Source organism: Passer montanus, unplaced genomic scaffold, assembly GCF_014805655.1.
Source record: "Passer montanus isolate IOZ18808 unplaced genomic scaffold, ASM1480565v1 scaffold4, whole genome shotgun sequence".
Lineage (NCBI taxonomy): Eukaryota > Metazoa > Chordata > Aves > Passeriformes > Passeridae > Passer > Passer montanus.
Window position 1 is genome coordinate 1,882,594 of NW_024368818.1, and position 20,941 is coordinate 1,903,534.

The following is a 20,941-nucleotide window of genomic DNA, read 5'->3' on the forward strand; positions in this document are numbered from 1 at the left end:
TCTAAAAAAAAGCTGCTGAAAGAGCAGCTTTAGTCTCAAATACCATCACCACAAGTATATTTCTGTTTGCACTGTCTCGAGCTTCAGATTTCTATAGAGTACATTATAAGTTTTTGTGGGCTAGTATGCAGTCCTATCAAACACTCTTCTGATATGGCTGTCTCAGCTTATTTCTTGCCTTAAAAGAAGGAAAGGTGAGTACACAGGATGCTCCTCTCTCATTGAAGTCCCTTGGAGTAGCAGTAAAAGAACACTGTGTTGTGCTTCTCTTCCCCCTCAGGCCTATGTGAAGTTTTTTTACTTCTCCTTCAGCCTTAGATTTGAGTTAAAAGTTTCAGTTCTTAACAATCAGAAACCTGAAGGGGAAGTTAAGAGAGCTTGTCGACCTGAGAAGCCAAGCTATGCCTCAGTGAGATTTTGTTTGCCAAGCCCTGTATCCATGCTCTTCTTCAGATAGATGATCTTAAGACCAAGCTACAGTCCTTCTCTCACTGAACTCACAAAGCTCTTGCTGATTAAGTGGGAGCAGGATTCCTGAGATGCCACCTTCTTCTTTGTCTTCAGCTCTAGAAGTAGCTGTTAGAAATAGAATGCTCCTGGTTTTGGTCCCTGCTCATAAACAGAGGAACCCTGTTTCTAAGGAAAGTTGAGTGCTGTATATAACTTCTGCATTTGGCCAAGACCTCTAAGACAATGTTCCTTCATTGAAACCCATCTGTTATGCTTTCTCCTGGTCTCTGTGTGGAGTTTGAGACTGTGGGAGTAGTTTAAGTGTATTAGCAAAGCACTTTACCGGACACAGTCCACATGGGCGTGCTGAGTGGGAGAGTGTATCACATTCTGCAGAAATAATGTCAGAGCTGAAGTCCTCATCCTACTTCTGGGTGAGTGAATCCTCAGCTACTTGGCTTTATGAAGAAACAAGGTGTGATAATTTGGGCAGAGCACAGCACAAACACAGTTGAGCTATGTCTGTAAGTCTCCAGCACCTGCTGCTGGTGGTGAACTACCTGACCTATGCCATTTTTTCCCCAGGGCTTTTAGCTTTTGGTGTGAAAGAATCTGCCCTGGTGAACAAAGTGTTCACCTGCATCAACGTCCTTGTCCTTGGATTTGTCGTCATCTCCGGCTTTGTGAAAGGATCTGTTAAAAACTGGTACCTGACTGAACAGGACATTTACAACACCAGCCATAGCATTTTCAAAGACAAGTAGGTTGGATGTTTTCTTCTCATCTCAGGAGCTGGTGCATTTTCAAAAGCAAGTTTAAATGGGGGTTGTGGACTCAGTTAGAAACCCAGTGAATGGGATGGCTGCCTCCTTTGCTGCATACCTTGGAGGCAAAGCTGTCTTTGGTGCGTGTTTGCTGAAAGCAAGCTGTGCTGATGGGCTGAAAGTGCTAGGAGCAGGCTGTGTCATTGTGAGCCCTGCTGCAGGATGGGCCATTTCTGGCCTTATAACCAATATAGCACCCAAAGCTGAGAGAAAAGAGGCCCTTTAGACAGTGTTCTACTCAAGTCTACATCAGGCTGACTATGGTGCCTGTATGAAGCCATATCCAAGTATAGCTGAGTACTTTCTTTGAGTACTTGGGCAATATCCTTTTGGCATTGTTGTACCTTGTAGAGACCTTGTCCCAAATGCCTTAAAATGAAGGCAAGTTGCAGATTATTTTAATGCATTGCTGCAAGCATATCATAAATCTGTTTTTAATGACATTTTGCTGCTTGGCCAAAATTCTGTCATCCTACACAAGATCAAAATTAAGGAGCTTAGAAGGCTTACCAGTAAGACAAAGCTATTAATTTTTTCTTGAGACTGTACCATAAAGAATAAGGGCCTTTAAGTATCTCCATATATATCAGGCCTTTTATGATGGCCTGCAAGGAAGCACAGTTGGGCAAAATTTGGTGAGATTCATAAGTGTTGTGTGGGTCAAATTTATCTTGTGTAAAAGTCACTTCTTGAGCCGCTTTTCAAAATTCAACCTGCTGCAAACAAATTGCTTCTAAAGGACCAGTCCCTTCTCCTTCTCTCCTGCTATTCCCATGCAAGGAGCAATTACTGCAAGAGTTTCAAAGTATGAGTGCAGCTCTTTGACCTGTATGGCTTACTATTTTTGTAAAATCTGTCTGGGGTTTATTTTATCATTATTTCCAGAGTGATCCACATTTGGGTTGTGCTATTTCTGTTGGCCAGATTTCATCTAAGTCGCAGCAGAGCTTCTGTGAGAGAATTCAGATGTTTATATGTGAGAAGACTTGCAGATTTGGGATTTAGTTTAGTTTAACTGCCTTAATTCATCTTTACAAAGACTTTTCACTGAAAAAGTGACCTAAGTCACTTGAAGTGAAGGGTGTGCTTATTATGTCACTCAACACAAGGCACATGGATATGGGGTTGCAGTCCAGAGTGCTCTGGGATCAGCCTGTGTTTGTTGACTTAAATGAACTTTGGTTAAGGCTCAGCAAAGCAGTTGGTGTGTTGGGGATCCATGCTCCACTTCTGTGTCATGGTTACAGGCATGGTTGGAGTATGAGCTTGGCACACAGAATTTCAAAGATGAGAATTGAAAATGGGGTGGATTTTAAACAATTATGGCACCCTGCATTCCTTTCTTATGTCTACTCACCTACCCTTTATCTAAAGTAAAAAGTGGATGGTTCACATGTTTCTCAGTCTTCACCTTTTCCAAAGCTTCTGTTCAAATGAATATATGTATCTACACACATGCAGTAATATTAGGAGATTATTTTCAATATTCATGCTATTTTCTCCTTGTCTTAGCCAAGACATTTTTATCCACCCCACAGAAGAGGTGGTGGGAACAAACCATGAACCATTTTTATTCCATGCCTTCCCCAGGCTGTTGCAGGCCAGTCCAAAGCGCAGCAGTGGGTAGGGCTTAGCATTTTGCCTGGTATGCTAGCTTATGAAAGGGAGAGCCTGCTTCTTCAAACTTTGGCTGTGGATCTTGTTATGAGCTGTGTGAATAGCTTTGTGACTCCCAGCTAGGCAGGATCACTTCTAATTCAGTGCCGTGCCTTTCAGTCAAACACAGGAAGAAAAGCTCTACGGTGTTGGAGGGTTTATGCCCTATGGATGGAAAGGAGTCCTCTCAGGGGCAGCCACGTGTTTTTATGCTTTTGTGGGATTTGACTGTATTGCTACTACAGGTAAGAGGGAAGATGTCTTCATTCTGGTTATGAACCTGGCTGCTGGTAGATTGACTTTTAATAACATTGCAGAGTACAGATAATAGGGAATTCAGGACATCGCATTTGTCGTCCCTCTGAAACTCAGCTCAAAATAGGCTTTTGGCTCAGCTGCTCCTAATAGTGAAAGTGCTGAATTTGTTCAAGTCCCTGAGTGCCTGAGTGCTGACTTCTAGCTGCTGTGGCACACGGATAAACTGTATAACCACGAGCTTCCTCCCTTCTTTGCCTGCAGGGCCCAAGCTTGTGGATGGTCAGTGATGACACAACCAGGTCAGACTCCACAGAAAACATGTCCAGGTTTACCAGCTAGGCAAACAGGGAAGGCCCAGGTTCACGTGTCTGGTACGAGTTTGAGCCTCTAACTCTAGATGATAATTTAATCAACAGGTTATTCTGGAACAGAGTTCTTCAGTGCCTTCAGGTGAAGAAGCTCTGATGGCTTGGAGTATTTTAAAGATCCAGAGAAAGAGGAAGCCTCTGAGGAGTAAACTGCACCCTAGAGCTGTGCTTCAGAATCAGGAGATTTTACCTGTAAATGTTAAGAGGTCTCATTTTGAGAGAGAAGCCATCAGCATAGTCATATTTCTTGTGGCTAAGATGAATCTTAATTCCCTGAAGAAAGGATTATCCTTAATTTCACATTTGGCAAGAGCAGTTGGAGCAGAGAGAGAAGGGAAACATCACAGACAAATAAAGCATTACTACATCTTCTTCCAAGCAAGGAGTTGGAGAAGTGTTGGCTCCATTACTCCAGCCAGCCCTGGAGCCTCTCCTTGTGGGAGAAACATTCATCTGCTTTTGACTTGTAGGTGTAAGGATCAAATGCTGTACCTTAGGAGCTCTTGCGTTCAGAGCAGTTTTGTAGGACTAGGAAAGCTCAAATCTGTTCTGTAATTGATCAGTGCCTGAATTTTGAGGAATTTTCGGGTTTTTTTACACACATTTTTCCTACTTGGTTGTTGAAAATTTTCCATAAAAACTAGTGGAGGTCCTTTTGTTGTGAGGCATTTTTCAAAGATCCATGTGACTTTCAGACACTCTGCCCTTCTCCAGAAATAGGCACCTATGGTGCCATGATCCTAATGTATTAATTCTGGTGGAGATGGTACTAAAATGGACATCCATGGATTTCACCTGCACAATAATTTCTTGTTCCATCATCTGTGGTCATTGAACTCTTCTTGGGTCTGCACCGTCAGTAGGATAGAAGGAGTAGGATAGAAGGATGATCTGTTTTGGGGAAAGGACTATTTTTAATCCAGATTGTTTCTGTGCCTGAGTTTACAAGGCTTCCATGAATGTGTGTCAGAAGAAGTGACAGGAGCAGCAGAAATGGGATCAAACAGGCTGTAATATCCCAAGTGGATGGAGCAGGCCATCAACAGCATGATGGTGAAAGAGCACTTCTGTACCCATGATACCTTTGAAAGCCCCAGCCAGCACCCCTGCCCTAGGTTGGGATAAAGGTCTTGCTTGTCATTTAGCTGATATTTAAATTTCTTTCTTCTAGGTGAGGAGGTAAAAAACCCTCAGAAGGCCATTCCTATTGGCATTGTGGCATCTCTTCTCATCTGCTTCGTGGCTTACTTTGGCGTGTCGGCTGCCCTGACACTCATGATGCCTTACTACCAGCTGGATACCAATAGCCCTTTACCCAATGCCTTTAAATACGTGGGTTGGGATGGAGCCAACTATGCAGTGGCTGTTGGTTCCTTGTGTGCACTTTCTACAAGGTAAGACACTGCTCTTCATTTCTGCATCTCTCAAGGTACATCTCTCATGTACCTCCATCTCCTTTAAGAAATGGAGCGGAGACCAGGGATGAAATTCAGAGCTACTGACCTCAAAAGGACCAGGATTTCACCCTGTGGTAGGTACCAGAGAAGCAGGTGACCAGTATCACTTCAGAAACTCCCATCTTAGCAGAAGACCCAGCAGGTGCATCTCAGGAATATAAATCTGGATTGAGTGACTAAGTCATGGAGGAAATTATGCAATGCAAGCACGGTTTGGGGGCAGGACATCCTGGCCTGCTGGGTGGAGAGCAGACTTGTGTCAGGTGGTGCAGGGGGCATCTTCAGGAACACATGGGGCTTACCATATCCAAGGCCATCTGTCTGCAGGTTACCTGCAGGACAGCCATCTGGATGGGAGGCAGGGCAGGCTGGAGGCAGAACCTGTCACCTCTTGAACTTGGAAGGCCTATTCCAGATCAACTTAGACATACTCAATTAGGTGAGCAACTCACAGAGGCTCATAGAGGTTACAGCTCTTTTACTACCTGAAAGTCAGGCTGGTTTTATGCCTGTGGCTAAGTTTAGCTATCCAGAATCATACAGCTTCACCTCAGTTACCAGCTATCAGTAACGTGGGTATTCAGGGGGAGCCCTTGAGGAGAGGCTGAAGTGAACAAAAGCCACCTGTTCTATAGTTACACTGCCATAAACTTGCTTTCATTTGTGTGCCTGTGCTCAGCAGGAGATGATATAAGTAGATTATTTCTCCTTCCTGTGTCTGTAGTCTCCTTGGCTCCATGTTTCCAATGCCTCGAATAATTTATGCTATGGCAGAAGATGGACTTCTTTTTAAATTTTTGGCTAAAGTCAACGAGAAGAGAAAAACTCCCTTAATTGCAACAGTGACCTCAGGAGCTACTGCAGGTAGGATCCAAAGACTTGCAAAAATGTGTGGAAAGGAGACATAAGCTCATCTTCAGGGCAGATAAGTCCGCCTGACTCTAGCCCACTTACTAATTGGATATACTGCAGAATATGGCATCCCAGAGGGTGTCCTGGATTTCCAGGGGCATGCCCTGAAGAGTCTGGGTGAGCATGAGCAGCTCACTGTGTGCTTGTCCCTCTTTCTCAGAGCTCATAGCTTACAATCCTGTCTCATGCCAGGAACTACCTTTATCTGCTCAGCCAGCCTTGAAAGTAATTAATGCTCTGCAAGGTAGCAGCCAGCGGTGCCTCAGCATCCTCCTGGCTGTTGGCCTGTAGACACTGCACCGTCTGTGGTAGCAGCTCTGCAGAAGATGCCAGAGCAGCCGGAGATGAGCAGATGGCCCCTGTGGCACTGGCATTTGTTAATCAGTTAGTCACAGCTGGCAGCTGTCCTGTTCTCCCCTTCTCCTGGCCCACCAGAAATACAGGAATGAAACCTCCCGGACAGCAAGGATGAGCAGCTTACCCTGTTCTTGCAGCCATCCCCCTTCCTTACAATGCCTGGCAAAGAGGAGAGTGGCCTTGCTGCTTCCTCTTTACCTTCTGCTGCAAATGCAGGATGAGCCGTGGGTACAAGAACGTGCCACCTTTAGTGGGAAGTTGCTGCCAGACTGCTGCCTGGGGCTCTGAGCTCCTGTGAAAGGGCTCAGCTCCTGCTGCTGGGACTCGCAGAGCTTCCTCACAGCCTCCTTCTCCCACACCTTCCTCTTCAGGTATTCTTGGGTCCAGACCATGGTGGGGTAGGAACAAGAGCAGTATAAAGTAAAAAAAAATTCCAGCTTTGTGTTCTCATCCAAGTGGTCTGTAGTGCCTATGACGAAAACCCACACAACACTGCAGGGACAGCATTTGCCAGCTGAGTTTGAAGGTTGGGCTGGTTATTGGGCTCCAGGTTGTGCATTAAGGCTGAGCAGGGCCAGGCTTGGCTCTGAGGTCCCTACACTCTCATATGGCTGTTGGTGCCACCTGATGTCTGACTGTGTGTCTTTTATCCACTTTGCCTTCTGAAAGCTCTGTACAAATTCCTGTACAACCAGGGTTACTTGGTGAGGGTGTGTAAGCAGGGTTATCCCTAAGGAATGGCAGCCTTTTTCTGGAAATCCCCGTGATGACACCTGCTACTTCAAGATGCTCTCTTTGATGCTTGGTCCCATTGCATGCACAAGCCTGATTGCAACCCAGCTGAGCTGAGACACCAGGGCAAGGTGCTGCCCATCCTGTGTTGCCTCTAGCTACTTCCAGGAGATAATTGTGACTTTAGGAGTGCTGCAGCTGCACTGGGGGACTAAAATGAGGTTGTGGCTTAAACCCATGCTTTTTGTTGGTAGTTGGGTGAACATAGCTGTGTGAGACAAACAGGCTGGAATTTACTGTAGTAAGCATTTCCTATTGTTTCAGCTACTGAGGCTGGGACAGCCTGTGGAGTCTTAGGGTATTCGTGCACCAGGGCCTGCCTTTTCTTCTCTTGGGACATCTTAAGCTCCCCTTCCAAGTCCTGAGGAAGAGTCAGATGTGTGCTGCATCAATATTAACGCTGCTGAGATGTGCATGTTCTGCCATGTTGCTGATTTTTCTTCTCTCTTACATTCCTCTCCTCCTACAGCTGTTATGGCCTTTCTCTTTGACTTGAAAGATCTTGTGGACCTCATGTCCATCGGGACCCTCCTGGCTTACTCCTTGGTAGCAGCCTGTGTGTTGGTACTGAGGTAAGAATGTAGAAGCTTTGTCTCTTCTGGCACACAGAGAGAATTCCACACAGCAGTCAGATGCCCTCATAGTTTCTATGGACACATCTCCAGCTACAGGCATGTGAAGAGCTTGTTTCTTTAATTTCACAGGGGATTGTGTTAGTTGGATCTACAGGGAGGTCCTCTGAACTTGGTTAACCCTTTTTCCCTGCTTAACCCTTGTCCTGTGCCAGTCCTGCTGTGGTCAACTCTAAATGCCCCAGGAGATAGGCCAAGGGGTAGGGAGGAAAGATGTGTGGTCCTGGATGCCTGTCTTGTCCCCACTCTTGTCCCCAGTGGGGATACCATTTCAGGTTGTCCTCCTTTTGAAAGGGGATTTGAGATGAAGTCTAGTAGCAGGAAAGAACTGAGCATGTGTTTGCAGGATCAGTGTGTCTTAGAAGTGCTGAGCTCCCACAGCTTCCCAAACCTAAGCTTCAGTGCTTGGCACCTTGCAGACAACAGCACTCAGTTAATGAAAAAAATATCTGAAGATCATGTTACTGAAAAGTACCTTTGTGTTTGGAATGACTTACTCAGAATCCAGTGGAGGCTTTCACAGCAATTGCACTGATCTAAGAACAGTTTTGAAGCAGGTGAAGGGCCAGTGCTGTTCTGTGGTACCATTGCTTTGTGTTTGTGCTCTGCTCCCTGCCCCTTGAAAATGCTTACCAATTTGCCTTATCCGTCTTAAGTTTCCTGATTTCCCAGCCTACTCTTTTCCTCAGAGCTAGAAATGGCTTTTTTATGTGATTTTCCAAGCTGCTGTACCTATTGCATGACATTTCCCCCATCATGGGTTGGCACTACTGTTTTGTAGTGACCTTGGCAGTGGATTTGTCTGCCTCTTGACTACTTAATGATGTAGCAGCTGAATTGTTTCCAAAGCTGTAAGATCCTGCCACTAGTTTCTTGCTGTGGCTAGACCCAAGGATTTCACTGCGTTTCACAATTCTCAGTGTTTAACAAAGGCCTCATTGTGAACACATCCCCACAAAAACAGTTTTAAGGTGACTTTCAAAGTGGCCCAGTCCTTTAGTCAGACTTGTGGCTGAGTAATTTGACAAAACCTTCTCTAACGAAGAGCTGAGGCTGGAAGAGTTTTTATTTATGGTTCCACATGGTTGTGTGTCACAGCCCTGTTGAATGTGCTGTCCACACATGCAACAACAATTCTTGCTTCAGCTTTTCCTTCCTTGTGTGGCAGCAGATAAGCTGGCAGAAGAGCCTGGGGTGGAGGGGTATGGAGCACCAGAAATGCTGCTGCAGGGTGTGATAGCTGCAGAGCTGTTAGCTCAGCCACCTCCGTGCCAAAATGCAAGAGCTGAGCTGCCACAGGTGACACAATGGCCTGGTTATGACAATTGGTCTGTCCCTCTGCTGTTTGCTTCCCCTGTCACACAGTCATGTCTTGGTGACATGGATGACAGGGCTCAGGAAAGGGAGCACTGTCTGCTTTAGAACGCTTACGTTACAACCACGCTGTGGGTGATAAGAGCTGGCCATTCTTGCTTACATCATGATGACATCATTCCTCAAATTTCCCCTTGAAGCAGAAGGGTATAGACATGACGTGGGCCTGTTCTGATGCTGTAAAGGTCTGGCAGGTATCCATGATTGTCTGTGTGGCTTTTAAATGAGTGGTACCCTTATTTAAAAGCCAAACTAACAGGCTCTTTATGTCATTTCCTTTTCCTAGGTACCAGCCAGAGCAGCCTAATTTGGCATACCAGATGGCAAGGTCGACAGAGGAGACAGATAACAACGAGTCTGTGAGCACCAGTGAGTCACAGGCTGGGTTTCTGCCAGAGGAAGAGGAGAAGTTTTCACTCAAAACCATACTGTGTTCCACAGATTCAGATCCTTCCAAATTCTCTGGTTTGGTGGTGAATGTCTCAACCTTCATCTTAGGTAAGTGCTGGGCAGTGTCTGGGGCAGAGTCAGCTGGTAGGGCTTTGTACTCACCATGGTGGGAAAACTCATCTCCTTGATGTGATTTTGATGAGCTTTTGTAATGGCCAAAATAACTGAAGATTAAATTTCTGACTTAAAAGAAATCCACAGATGGATTGTGTGGGGGTGTATAGTGGGAAAGGCATTTCTGTTATGGTTGGGGGTTTTGTGAGTTGCTGTTTTGTTTGTGAGCTTTCAGATTCTGCTTTGCTTGCTTATGATTTGTTCTTGGATTTTCCCTGTACCTAAAAAAAAAAAAGTCAGTAACCTTTGGTGTCTGTTCACAGGTTTCCTTATTGTGGGTATCTGCATCCTGACTTCCCTTGAGCCAAGCATTCTGATAAGCACTGTACAGATTATTGCCGCCATCCTTGTTGTCACTATCATCTTCATTATACGGAAACAGCCTGAAAGCAAAACCAAACTCTCCTTTAAGGTGAATGTCCTGGGACATGTAGGTAGAAAAGAGGTGTCTGGGAGGTGGTTGGAGGAGGAAGTGCATGTGTTGTATCAGAAGGGGGACACTGGCCAAATGGATGTGCATGGAATATAGGCGTGATGTCAGCTTTGCTATCCAGGAGAAGCTGGAAAGGCAGAACCTGCTGCAGAGGTGTGGCTGGAAGGGAAGGGCAGGACCCTCCTTTTGAAAGCACATGGTTATAGGAGAGGGAACAGACAGACACTGGAGGAAAGGGGATGGTTGTGAAGGGCCACATCAAATTATGGATATAGAAGGAGAAAGAACACAAGAAGTAAACTTGTTTGCAAAGGTCTAAGGCTCTAAGTGCACTTTCATGTCCTCCTTAGTCCCCATAGAGGCTGAGGGATGACCATTCTCTCTTAAACAGCCTTAAGTATGAGGAACTCTGTTGTTTTCCTGCCCTCTCCAATCACACCATCCGTTCTGTATTAAAGAAACACTGGGATGGGGTTTTTCTCCCGGCGTAATCCTACACAGCCATGCTTTATCATATTGATTTCAGGTAGCTCTGCAATTTATTAAATTAATTTCGGGTTATAATTCCATCCTCTAAACTGCTTTCATTTGGATTGCTCTTCAGTTAAATTTTTTCAGTAAATTCACAGATGTTAGTAACTTAGTAACAGCCAGAGTTCTCCAAGGTTGTGTTTGCAGCTCATTTTGGGGTAATGGTCCCAAAGATGGAAACAGAAATGTCCAGGAGCAAAAAAGTTACACATTCTCACTAGATTGTATTTTCTGAACATACTTCTGAGGAGGTCTATTCACCTTTTGCTCAGGATGTCTCACCTCTTTTTTTTTCCCCTCAACCATTGCCCTGTCCAAGGAAAGAGAAAATTATAGCTGTCACAGCTAAATCTGTAATCAAAATCATAGAATCATTTTGGTTGGAAAAGACCTTTAAGATCATCGAGTCCAACCATTAGCTCAGGACTGCCAAATCCACCTCTAAACCATGTCCCTCAGTGCCACATCTACATGTCTTCTAAACGCCTCCAGCTATGATGATTGCACCACATCCCTGGGTTGCCTGTTCCAATGCTTGACAACCTTGTTTCTTATCTCCTTACTGTTCTCTGGGCATTTACAACCTGAAGGTGATTTTTCTCCAAAATCACTCTGGAAATCCAAGGCTGACCTGTTTGTTTCCCAGTTGTTTTACTGTATTTTTAACAGGTAATTTTTCTCCCTTCCCCAGTCTTCAGAGACTTCACCAGTCTACCAAGAGCTGTCAGAGTTGCTTATTTAATAGTTTAGAGATCACTTCTGCAATCTCTGGGTACATAACTCACCCACCTAGGGAAATTTTATTTCTCTCTACTGACTTGACAAAGCCAACTTTAGAAAAATATTCTTGTTCTCTTTTCCAATTTGTGTGCCTATCCCCTTTCTCTAATGATGTGAGCAGCTACTTTACATAAATATTTTCTGGCAAAGCGTAAATTAAGAAAGGCCCATATTTCTGCCTGTTTGTTTTTGTAGATCTCCTTTTTCCCTTAGGAGTGAAGTTCGCTTTCCACTTAATTCCACCATATTAAGAAACTTTTCTAGTATTATAATTTGCCTTGTTTGATTTTATATTTGCAGTGCTATTTTCTGTATTCTTATTTTTGCATTTTGGCTTTGCTGTCTCATTCTTTGATTCTCAGACCACTAAGACATTCTTGGTACTGCTGTAGTCATCTCTTGCAGTATTTGCTGGTTTTCCTTGCTTTGGGATAATTTTCTCTCTATTACTTCATTGCTTTGGTACCTGATGGATGAAGTTCCTCAGGTCCCTCCTCTTACATTCCCTTTACCTTCATCTCTTGGTCTTCAATATGTGCTTGTCATGATACAGTCCTTGTTTTTTACTCTTCTCTCCTTTGCCCCACAAGTATTTAGTATTGCCACTGAAATTTGCCTCTTGCCTCCTTCTAGACCACAAAACAGGCTTTTAAAACGGGTTCACATCTGGCAGCTGAAGGGTTGGTAACAGCCATCATTTCTCATTTACAAGAGATGTGATGTTGGTTCCTGCTCATTAACTGTGCTTGTAGATGTAACATATCCCTTGTTCTTTCTCAGGTACCTTTTTTGCCCTTTCTTCCTGTTGGGAGTATTTTTGTGAATGTTTACCTCATGATGCAGCTAGACGCAGGCACGTGGATTCGGTTTGCAATCTGGATGCTCCTAGGTGAGTTTAATTGAAAAATGCTATGTTCAAAGCTACTAGATTTTGTTCACCCATACATTTATTATAGCATTCCAGGGAGGGATTCTGCACTCTGGTCATCCTTGGGCAGCCCTGGTGACTTGACTGAAGCCCTTTAGTTAGCATGTAACAAGCTTTGTTTCAAATTCAAGGGTCTTGAAGCCTTTGTGTGGACAAAACAACAACCCATGAACCATCTTATGGGTCTTGTTGCCAGCAGAAACTCGGAGCATTCCTTGTTGGCTGGCCTTGCACTGCTGTCCAGGTGGTGGAGCTTGTGCTTCTGGAGCTGAAGAAGCTGAGCTGCATCCCAAGATGCTCCCAGCAGCCACGTAGATAAGGGGGCTGGGATAGATTGACTTTTAAAGACTGATGCCTGTGTTAATGGCTTTTTTCCCCTAAAGAAGATAGTGGCTGTCTGCTAGAAGCTAACCATGAGGATAGCTGGACTTAGACTGGTGTAACTTGTGTCAGTGGCTGTGAGTAGAGGTTTCTGTTTCTTTACAGAGCTAACAGTGCCCTTTCCCTTGGCTTCCACAGGCTTTATCATCTACTTTACCTATGGAATATGGCACAGTGTGGAAGCCAGCTACGCAGCCTCAGCAGAAGCAGAGAGAAACACAGACACTGGCTCAGACAGCTGTAAATGACTGTGCTTGACTTACGGGCGACTGAAAGAATGGCTGCAGTGAAAGAAGCTTTGTGGTGGGGATCCTGAACCAGATTACACCTGTCATCAGTTATGCAGAAATAAGGAAGCAGAATGCAGGCCTCCCCAGCTTGGTTACTGCAGCTTGCAGTTTGTTTAGCAGCACAGTTAAAAGGGACCACAAGATGAAAAGACACAACTCTGGCATATTCCCAGCAACACTGGCAGCTCATCCGGGCGCTTCCCTCTCTCCCTCTCCGGTTTTGTTTTTTTTTCCCCAGTGTGTAGAAAGAGAACTGCTTCTGTGTGCAACTGCTGCTATGAAACCAGGCCTCACAAATGTCCTTCTTTCAGTAGCCCTGGGAATTACCTCCCAACAGATATTCTACTCAATTTTACATGGAGCAGGTTTTGCAGTGCTACTGTCAGGCATAGATCAGTATCTATCCTTCACCCTATGTGGGCTGTACCCTCTGTGTATGCACACATACAAAAAAAAAACAAACAAAGGTTCTCGCCAATCACTAGATTCCCCCAGGTTAACAAAGCACTGCAAGATTTGCATTCTTTAAAATATCAGGACTTACCTTTTTTGTTTTTATTTAACTGGGTTTTTTGGCTGCGTGCTCACATGCTTTAAAGCATGTCACTGCTGTGAAAAATGTTGGGAAGGTTTGTGGTTGCTGATTGTCAGGTGAGTAATCGCTCGCCAGCTCACAGTAACACCAGCAGGTGTTTCTTCCAACTGTACACTCCACAGAGGAACTGCCAGCTTTAGTCAGGAAACCATGTTGTGCAAGAACTGCAAAGGCTTGAAAACAACGTGTGTCTCCAAAGAGCAATCCTGCCTCTCTGCCTCAAAAATCACCAGTGGCGTGGCTGTAGTGGTGGGGGTGGCCAGCAGAACTGAGCTAGCTCTGACAGCGAGTGCAGCCCAGTGTTCCTCCCCCCACATCAGTCTTCTGTGCTGGCTGCCTGGCATCAGCAACTTTGGTTTGGCTTTGGTGGGTGGAGCACATTCCTGCCGTGGGAGGGGAAGCACAGGAGAATCCTCAGAGGCATGAAGTTCTTACATGAGCAATGCCTGGTGTCAGCCACCTGCCCAGGGGAGGCTGTGGGAGTGTGCAGGGACTTTCCAGTCCTGTCAGAGTGTGCAGCCCAGAAAACAGCATTAAGTTCTAGGGTCTGACTTGCTGAGGGGGGCTTTCCCTTTGGAGTTCGTCTCCAGAGCCTGCCTGTATTGAAAAGTGGGAAATTTGGAGTTGAGGGTCTGTATTTGATTGGCAATGCCTTGGTTTTGGCTGTTAAGAAGATTTTTTTGTTTTAATTCTCTCTGATAGCTTTCCCTAGCCAAATTAATCCACTACCCTAAAAAGGCTTATTAAAGCACTCTGAAGGTGAGCCATGCCCAAGTAATGCCACTGATTGAAATTAACGCTTCAGCTTGTACTGAAAAACAAATCATAGAATTGTGGAACAGTTTGGGTTGGAAAGGGACCTTTAAAGATCATCTGGTCCAGCTTGCCTGACATCAGCAGGGACATCTTCAACTAGATCAGGTTGCTCAAAACCCTGTCCAGCCTGCTCTCAAACACTTCTGGGTTGGAGCATCCCTGATAGACACAGCAGAAATCCCCTTTCCCGATGTGAGTAGGTGCTTTCCTAGGTGTCCTGCACACTACTGCCTCTGAACACTGGACAATCTTTAATTGGTTTGTCAGCATGGCTCTTGCTGATGAAGCGACAGGCTCTTGCACCTGTCATTGAGTTGCAGAACTGAACAGACCCCTGCATGACTTGCCCAGGATCTCACCAGGCATCTGATGCAGCAGAAAAGGGAATCGGACCATCTCCTGGATTTTATGGCTGGATTGTGGACCATTTCTCATGTTTCCAAGAGACTTTTGGCCTTTCTGCCCATTGAAGTGTTTTCATCTTTTAATTCTAGCACAGTGGGAGGCTTTTCTTGACAGGATTGCAATTTGAGGAAGTGAAGGCAATGTGTTCACTGCCTCCTAGGTGCACTTCAGGGTGTGTTATGAGTGCAGCTTCCCCCACAAAATGAAGTTGGGGGTCTGCTCCAGTCACTGGGTCTTGACCATCTGCCAAGTCTTTGCTCCTTGTGCATATACAAAGTCTTATTCAAGCAGGGAGAGATTGATACAGAAATTAAAAGCCACTAAGTCGAAGTCTATTTTGTTTAAACACAAGCAAGCTCAACGCGCTCCACAGCCTCCCAAAAGGCACTGAAAATGTGGTGGGAGGGCAACAAGATGAAAATTCAGACAGGATCAAAGTTTTGTATTGTACTAAAAATATAAGGATGTTTTTCCTACCTGGCTACCAGCTTCTGTTCAATGAAAACATGAAGCTTATGTCATTACCAAAGCTTCATCTGTGCTGAGCAAACCAAGGGCCTGGTGAAAAATCTTTCAGGAGGATGTTGTCAGGCACATATGACTGCGGTCCCTTTTTTAATCCTTGGGGCAAAGCCTGAGCAGCTCTGTGGCTCTCAGCAGGAGGGCAGGCAGAAGGGAGCAGGGGTTGGGGTGTTGAAACTGAGTGAACTGGAACATGGGGGAGTTCAGGTATTTGCTGATGAGCCTGAAACACTGGCAGAAGTGTTCCTGTTACCACATGCTGCAGCATAACCCTTTTATGGAAACATTGCAGATGACAATCACTGTTCTGGCAGCCCCAGTCATTTTGGAATTATCCTAGAAAATGAGTCCATGGAAACTCATAGCATATGAGCCACTGTCAGGTAAGGCAGCTGACCAGCCCTGCTGCCAGGAAGCTAATGGCTAGCTTCTGTCTTTGCCTTAATGGGGTAACCCTCTAATGGGCTTTACTTTGTTTCCCATTCATCCCAGTTTCTGTGTGCACAGAAAACACGGCAGAACATGCTGGTTTGTATCCGTCAGCCCACAGGTGCACTGGCGCACGGATTTATTATCAGGAATATATTACACTTATCTGTACATCATAATTGAAATAATACAAACTCTTCCTGTAATCATTAGCCACATAATAAACCGGACCACAGAACTCCTGCTGCATGGGAAACTGTACAGAGGCTCCTCAGAGTGTCCATGGGACACAACCACCATCAGTGCAGACAAAATACCTGATTTTGCACTTGATAGTTTTTCCTTTTCTCCCCCCGCCTGCCACCACCACAAGCCTTTGCTGCTGTGCACCAAGTGGGTCAACCCGTCTGTGCCAGCAGTCACTGGAGGTCCAATCCCAGTAGGGACAAATGGTAACTTCCCACAGTAAAAAGGAGTTTCTCATGCCCTGCTTGCTGCTGGCTCATCTGCCATCCCATGGCTGATACACCTGCTCCCAGTGCCCATCTCTGGAGCTCCCTGGGAGCAGCTGTAGGCTGGTTTTATTGCTGCTACACCCTTCTGCATTGAGTAAAGATTAACGAACCCAAACAGCTTCCTTAAAGACAGAGATGATGAAACTCTTCCTGCTTAGTGCTGGCTACATTCCCTCTGGTGCCAAAGGCCATCCTATTTCAAATGGGAAAGTCCCCACAGTGGCCATGGCATTCGGGAAGTTTCCAGCCCTGCAAAAGCAAACACTTCCCCTTCCCAGCCTGGCCCTGCATCCAGGGATCTCCATTCCCTGGGAATGGCTGCCCCTTTCAGGAGCTGCTCCCTTCCTCCCACTGTCCAAGTGACCTGGGATTTTCTTTTGCGTCTACTTCAGCATGCAGAGACAAGGAGGGACAGGACAGAGGAAAAGTATAAAAATGGAATAATCTTTTTTCGGGAAAAAAAGTCTGTTTCTGGGCTTGCACCAGAAGGAGACAGTCTTCACACCCCCCACGGGGACAGGTTGCTGGGTCCCTCTGGTTAGGCAGAACTTCCTGCAGTTTTGCTAGTGATTGGGCAGGCCCCAGAGGGTGTGCCAAGGAAGAATCCAGTGAGAGCAGGATTGGGAGGCAAAAATCTGATGGGAAAGGGATTGGCAATGATAACAAATGATGGTGGAGCTGAGTTCAGTCCCAGTTTTCCCACCATAAAAGCCCCACTCCCAATTCACTGCTGGAAGCATCTTTTGAATATAATTTTAAACCAACAAAGTGATAAGGAAAGCACCAGATATAAAGGGGAAAGATTAATAAATTACAACAGGTTCAGCCAGCCTGTCCTGGGCCAATAATATGCTTTAGTGCATTTAAAGTTTTGAGTAGCATTAAGATAACAACTCCAGTTGTATCATCTCAACCATTTTTACAAAGGGTAAAAAGGAGAATCCTAGAAACTACCAACAAGCCACTCTGACTAATCTGATGGTCCTCTGCAGTGGTGTGACTGTGTTGGTGAGTGAGGGATGAGCAGCTGATGCCATTTACCTGGACTCTGTAGGGCCTTTGACATAGTCCCACACAGCATCCTAAACTGGGGAGATACGGCTTTGATGGATGGAAGCTGGATATGGAATTGGCTAAATGGTTGCACCTAGAACAGCTCAATGTCCAAATGGCAGTCAGTAAGAAGTGGTGCCCCTCAGGGGTCAGTATTGGGACCAATATTTAAGATATTACTGTGTAATAGCTTAAATGACTCAGACAGTGGGATCAGGTGCATGCACAGCAAGTCTGTGGGTTGACACCAAGGTGAGTGGTTCAGTTGGTACACTGGAAGGAAGGGATGCCATCCAGGGGCATCTGGACGTGCTTGAGAGGTGGGGCCATGTGAACATCATGAGGTTCAATAACACCAACCCTTGGTATGAATACAGGGTGGGGGATAAAGGGACTGAAAACAGCCCTGCTGAGAAGGACTTGGGAATACTGCTGGATGAGAAGCTGGACATGAACCAGCAATGGGTGCTCAAAGCCCAGAAAGTCACTTCTCTCCTGGGCTGCATCCAAAGCAGCGTGGCCAGCAGGGCAAAGGAGCCATTCTGTCTTTCTACTCTGCTCTTGTGAGACCCACCCTGGAGTGCTGCATCCAGCTCTGGGGATAAGAAGGACATGGACTTCTTGGAGTGGGTCTAGAGGAGTGCCACAAAGATCTTAGAGGGCTGGAGCACCTCTTCTATGGAGACAGGCCAAGACACTTGGAGTTGTTCAGCCTGGAGAAGACTTAGGGGAGATCTTTTAGCAGCCTCCCAGAACCTCAAGGGGGCCTATAAGAAAAATGGAGAGAGACTTTTTACCAGGGCCTGTAGTGATAGGACAAGGGACAACAGTTTTAAACTGGAAGAGGATAGATTTAGATTGGACATAAGGAAAAGAATTTTTACAATGAGAGTCGTAGGAAACTGGCATAGGTTGCCCAGAGAAGTTGTGGATACCCCATTCCTGGAAGTGCTTTAGGCCAGGCTGGATGAAGCTCTGAGCAACCTGGTCTAGTGGAAAGTGTCCCTGCCCATGGCAGTGGGGCCTGGACTAGACAGTCTTAAAGTTCCCTTGTAACCCAAATCACCCTCTGAGTCTGTGATCTCACTGTCTCAGAATTCTGTTGGTGGAATGGAAGATGACCGTGCTGTAGGTGTTGCAAATAGCTGTGCAGTTACCAAGTGTCAAAATGATTAAAGTCATACATGGCAAGAAGGGGCTTTGTGTGCATATGTGTGCTATTTATCTATCTTTCAGGTTGTACTTGCTGGACACACTAAAATTTAGCAATGCATTTCAACAGTAGTAGCTGGCGTGGCATAATCTATTCTAAGAAGATGCTCAATTTACTCAGTATCACAGTACCATGCAAAAGCTGCTACAAAAATAAATTTCTCTAAAAAGGAGAAAAAAAAAATCATCTTTCTTTTTAACACTGTGGAACAGGCCACAGGTGCTTTGATGGTGGTTGAAGCTGTATCTAAGCTGCAGTCTGTGAATCCTGAGTATTTCCCAGGAAAGCTGAAGCACAGCTCCCACTCGAGCAGGATGGCAGGACTGTGCAATGCCACCTCTGTGGGTGCAGGGCCTGCTGGTGCCACCACACACCCAGGTGAGAAAGCCACTCTCCCTGCAGCACACCTGCACCTCAGGGATTTCCTCCAGGTACTGTTGCCCTGCTAATTTTGGCCCCAGTGCACAGAGCAGGCCTGCATGCAGGCTCTTTGCCCGAAGCTGGGTAGAAAAGATCCCACAGATCTCTTTGTTTTTTGAATTATGCTTAGGGATATTTTTATCTTAGTAGTGCCCATGAGGGCCCTGCAGACACTCTCACCCCAACTACCCCTCGGCCTCACCATCCCCTCAGGTGGGATATCACCCCAAGCCTGAGTGAACATTTTTGCTTCTTGATGGGAAAGTTAAAGGTAGTTTAGCCACTCATTTCTATGAATCTTCAAAGTGCTCTGTAACTCTGGGTAAGCTGTAGCAATGTGAAATAATGCAAATATGTGGAAGGAAGGAAATTCAGGCTTCATCTGCACATATGAAGTTGGCTATGCTCTATTTGGCATTTGAGGTGGAAGGAAGCTAGAGCCCTAGCAGATGCCCAGTATCTCATCTTACTATTGGAAACCTCTCATCCAGCAAAGGTCAAGGGTAAGCAACTTATTTTCTCCTTCTTGCTTCTGGGGCTTGAAATAAAACAAAATGGACAGAAACCTACAGCTAGAGATTTTGATTGCATCCTAACAACGACAAGGTAAAACAAGATAAGATCTGACTGGAATTGAAATAAAGACACTAAAATTGAACCATATTAACCAGTAACCTCTACCAAATTTGCTAAAACTCTCAGTTTTCTCATCTCTAGCCTATCTCCACTTACAATATCAATGCTAAGAGTTAAAAAGCAGTGGATGATATGCATATTTTCTGGTGTTCAATGCAAAGGTGATGGTTTCGAAGGCAGTACTGTCTTAAAATTTCAAATTCGCTGGTGTTCATGTAAGATAGAGTACCACTTGGTGGTCACTTAGAAGGCGCTTCTACTTCTGTGTAACTTTCTTCTAGGTTGGGTATAAATATTCCTGGGAGGCTAAACAGAAATGCATTTGTTTAGATACAAGTCTTAGGCACGAGTTAGAAAACTGCTGACTGTAATGAAAATATATCAGCACTTAATAGTATCCAATAATATAAAAAATGTAATTCAGAACATCTGCAACTACATATATATGTGTGTGCGTCTATATGTAGGTATAAAGGTACAATACATACATGTATATAAACACAGACACATATACAGAAATATTCACACAATTTGCAACTAACCTGAAATACTGCAGCAAAAGTTCATTCTGATGAACCATTAATAGAGCATTTCCCAGCTTTTGGCTCTAACCATAGTTAAAACGTTCACACATCAAACTAAACCTTTTGCTATCCTAACTTTCTGCTCTTCTAGTTCTTGGCTATCTTTTTTGCTACCCTAATCAACATGTCAGAACCAAGGATTTCTGTATGGGGGCTGTAAGAGTACCCTGCCTAGTGTAAAGCTATGCAGCTACTGAACATGCTTGCAGCCATGAACCCTGGGCGCCTGTTGATGGTAGTGCTTCCTTGGATGGTAACAATTTGCAGACTGGAAATGCATAAAAGGCAGGGACCCTTGGGCACACTGCTGCTGATTCATCGCCTCAAGGTTCTGACTTTTGCTGGAGAGGAGTTCCCTGATGAGCAGCGGTAAAAAGGAGTGGATGCTGCGGGCGGGAGTTTGACGGGGCTCACGGCATCTCCCTCCTGCAGCTTCCAGAGCAGCTCCTCGTTAGTCCTGCTGAGCTTCTTCTTCTCCTCCACTTCTTTCTCAACGTATTCTTGAAGATTTGCATTCTCCTCTGAGAGTTGCCTGGAGAGAGAAGCAGCATGACATGTAAGGCACTCCAGGGCAGAGATGGTGGCATTCCTGCAGGCACCCCTGCCCCTAGGGCTGAGCTGCCAAAGCTGGGGCACAGCTGTCCCCAGATCTGTTCACTGCTGGGTGAGAAAGTCATCTCCACAAGTCATAGCTTCCCCCCAGTGTCTGATTCAGCTTCCAGATGCACCTGTGTCTTTGCTGTACACCTCTCTGAGGCATCTCAGC

General features: G+C 45.4%; 2 protein-coding genes across 4 annotated transcripts in view; one reads left to right on the forward strand and one right to left on the reverse strand.

The window, feature by feature from the left end:
• SLC7A1 (solute carrier family 7 member 1) overlaps positions 1–15,992 on the forward strand; it is a 37,952-nt gene extending 21,960 nt beyond the window's left edge. For 2 of the 3 annotated variants that reach the window (XM_039718408.1, XM_039718409.1), the window contains exons 3-11: positions 1,036–1,210; positions 3,051–3,175; positions 4,728–4,950; positions 5,738–5,877; positions 7,544–7,646; positions 9,367–9,578; positions 9,908–10,056; positions 12,169–12,277; positions 12,836–15,992. In XM_039718408.1, the coding sequence (XP_039574342.1) occupies positions 1,036–1,210; positions 3,051–3,175; positions 4,728–4,950; positions 5,738–5,877; positions 7,544–7,646; positions 9,367–9,578; positions 9,908–10,056; positions 12,169–12,277; positions 12,836–12,945 (1,346 nt within the window). In that variant the 3' untranslated portion in view covers positions 12,946–15,992. The remainder of the gene's footprint in view (positions 1–1,035; positions 1,211–3,050; positions 3,176–4,727; positions 4,951–5,737; positions 5,878–7,543; positions 7,647–9,366; positions 9,579–9,907; positions 10,057–12,168; positions 12,278–12,835) is intronic. The other variant, XM_039718407.1, reaches the window with a different exon arrangement.
• Positions 15,855–20,941, reverse strand: part of MTUS2 (microtubule associated scaffold protein 2) — a 238,767-nt gene continuing 233,680 nt past the window's right edge. The window contains exon 16 of the mRNA XM_039718410.1: positions 15,855–20,707. Coding sequence (XP_039574344.1) covers positions 20,491–20,707 — 217 coding nt within the window. The 3' untranslated portion in view covers positions 15,855–20,490. The remainder of the gene's footprint in view (positions 20,708–20,941) is intronic.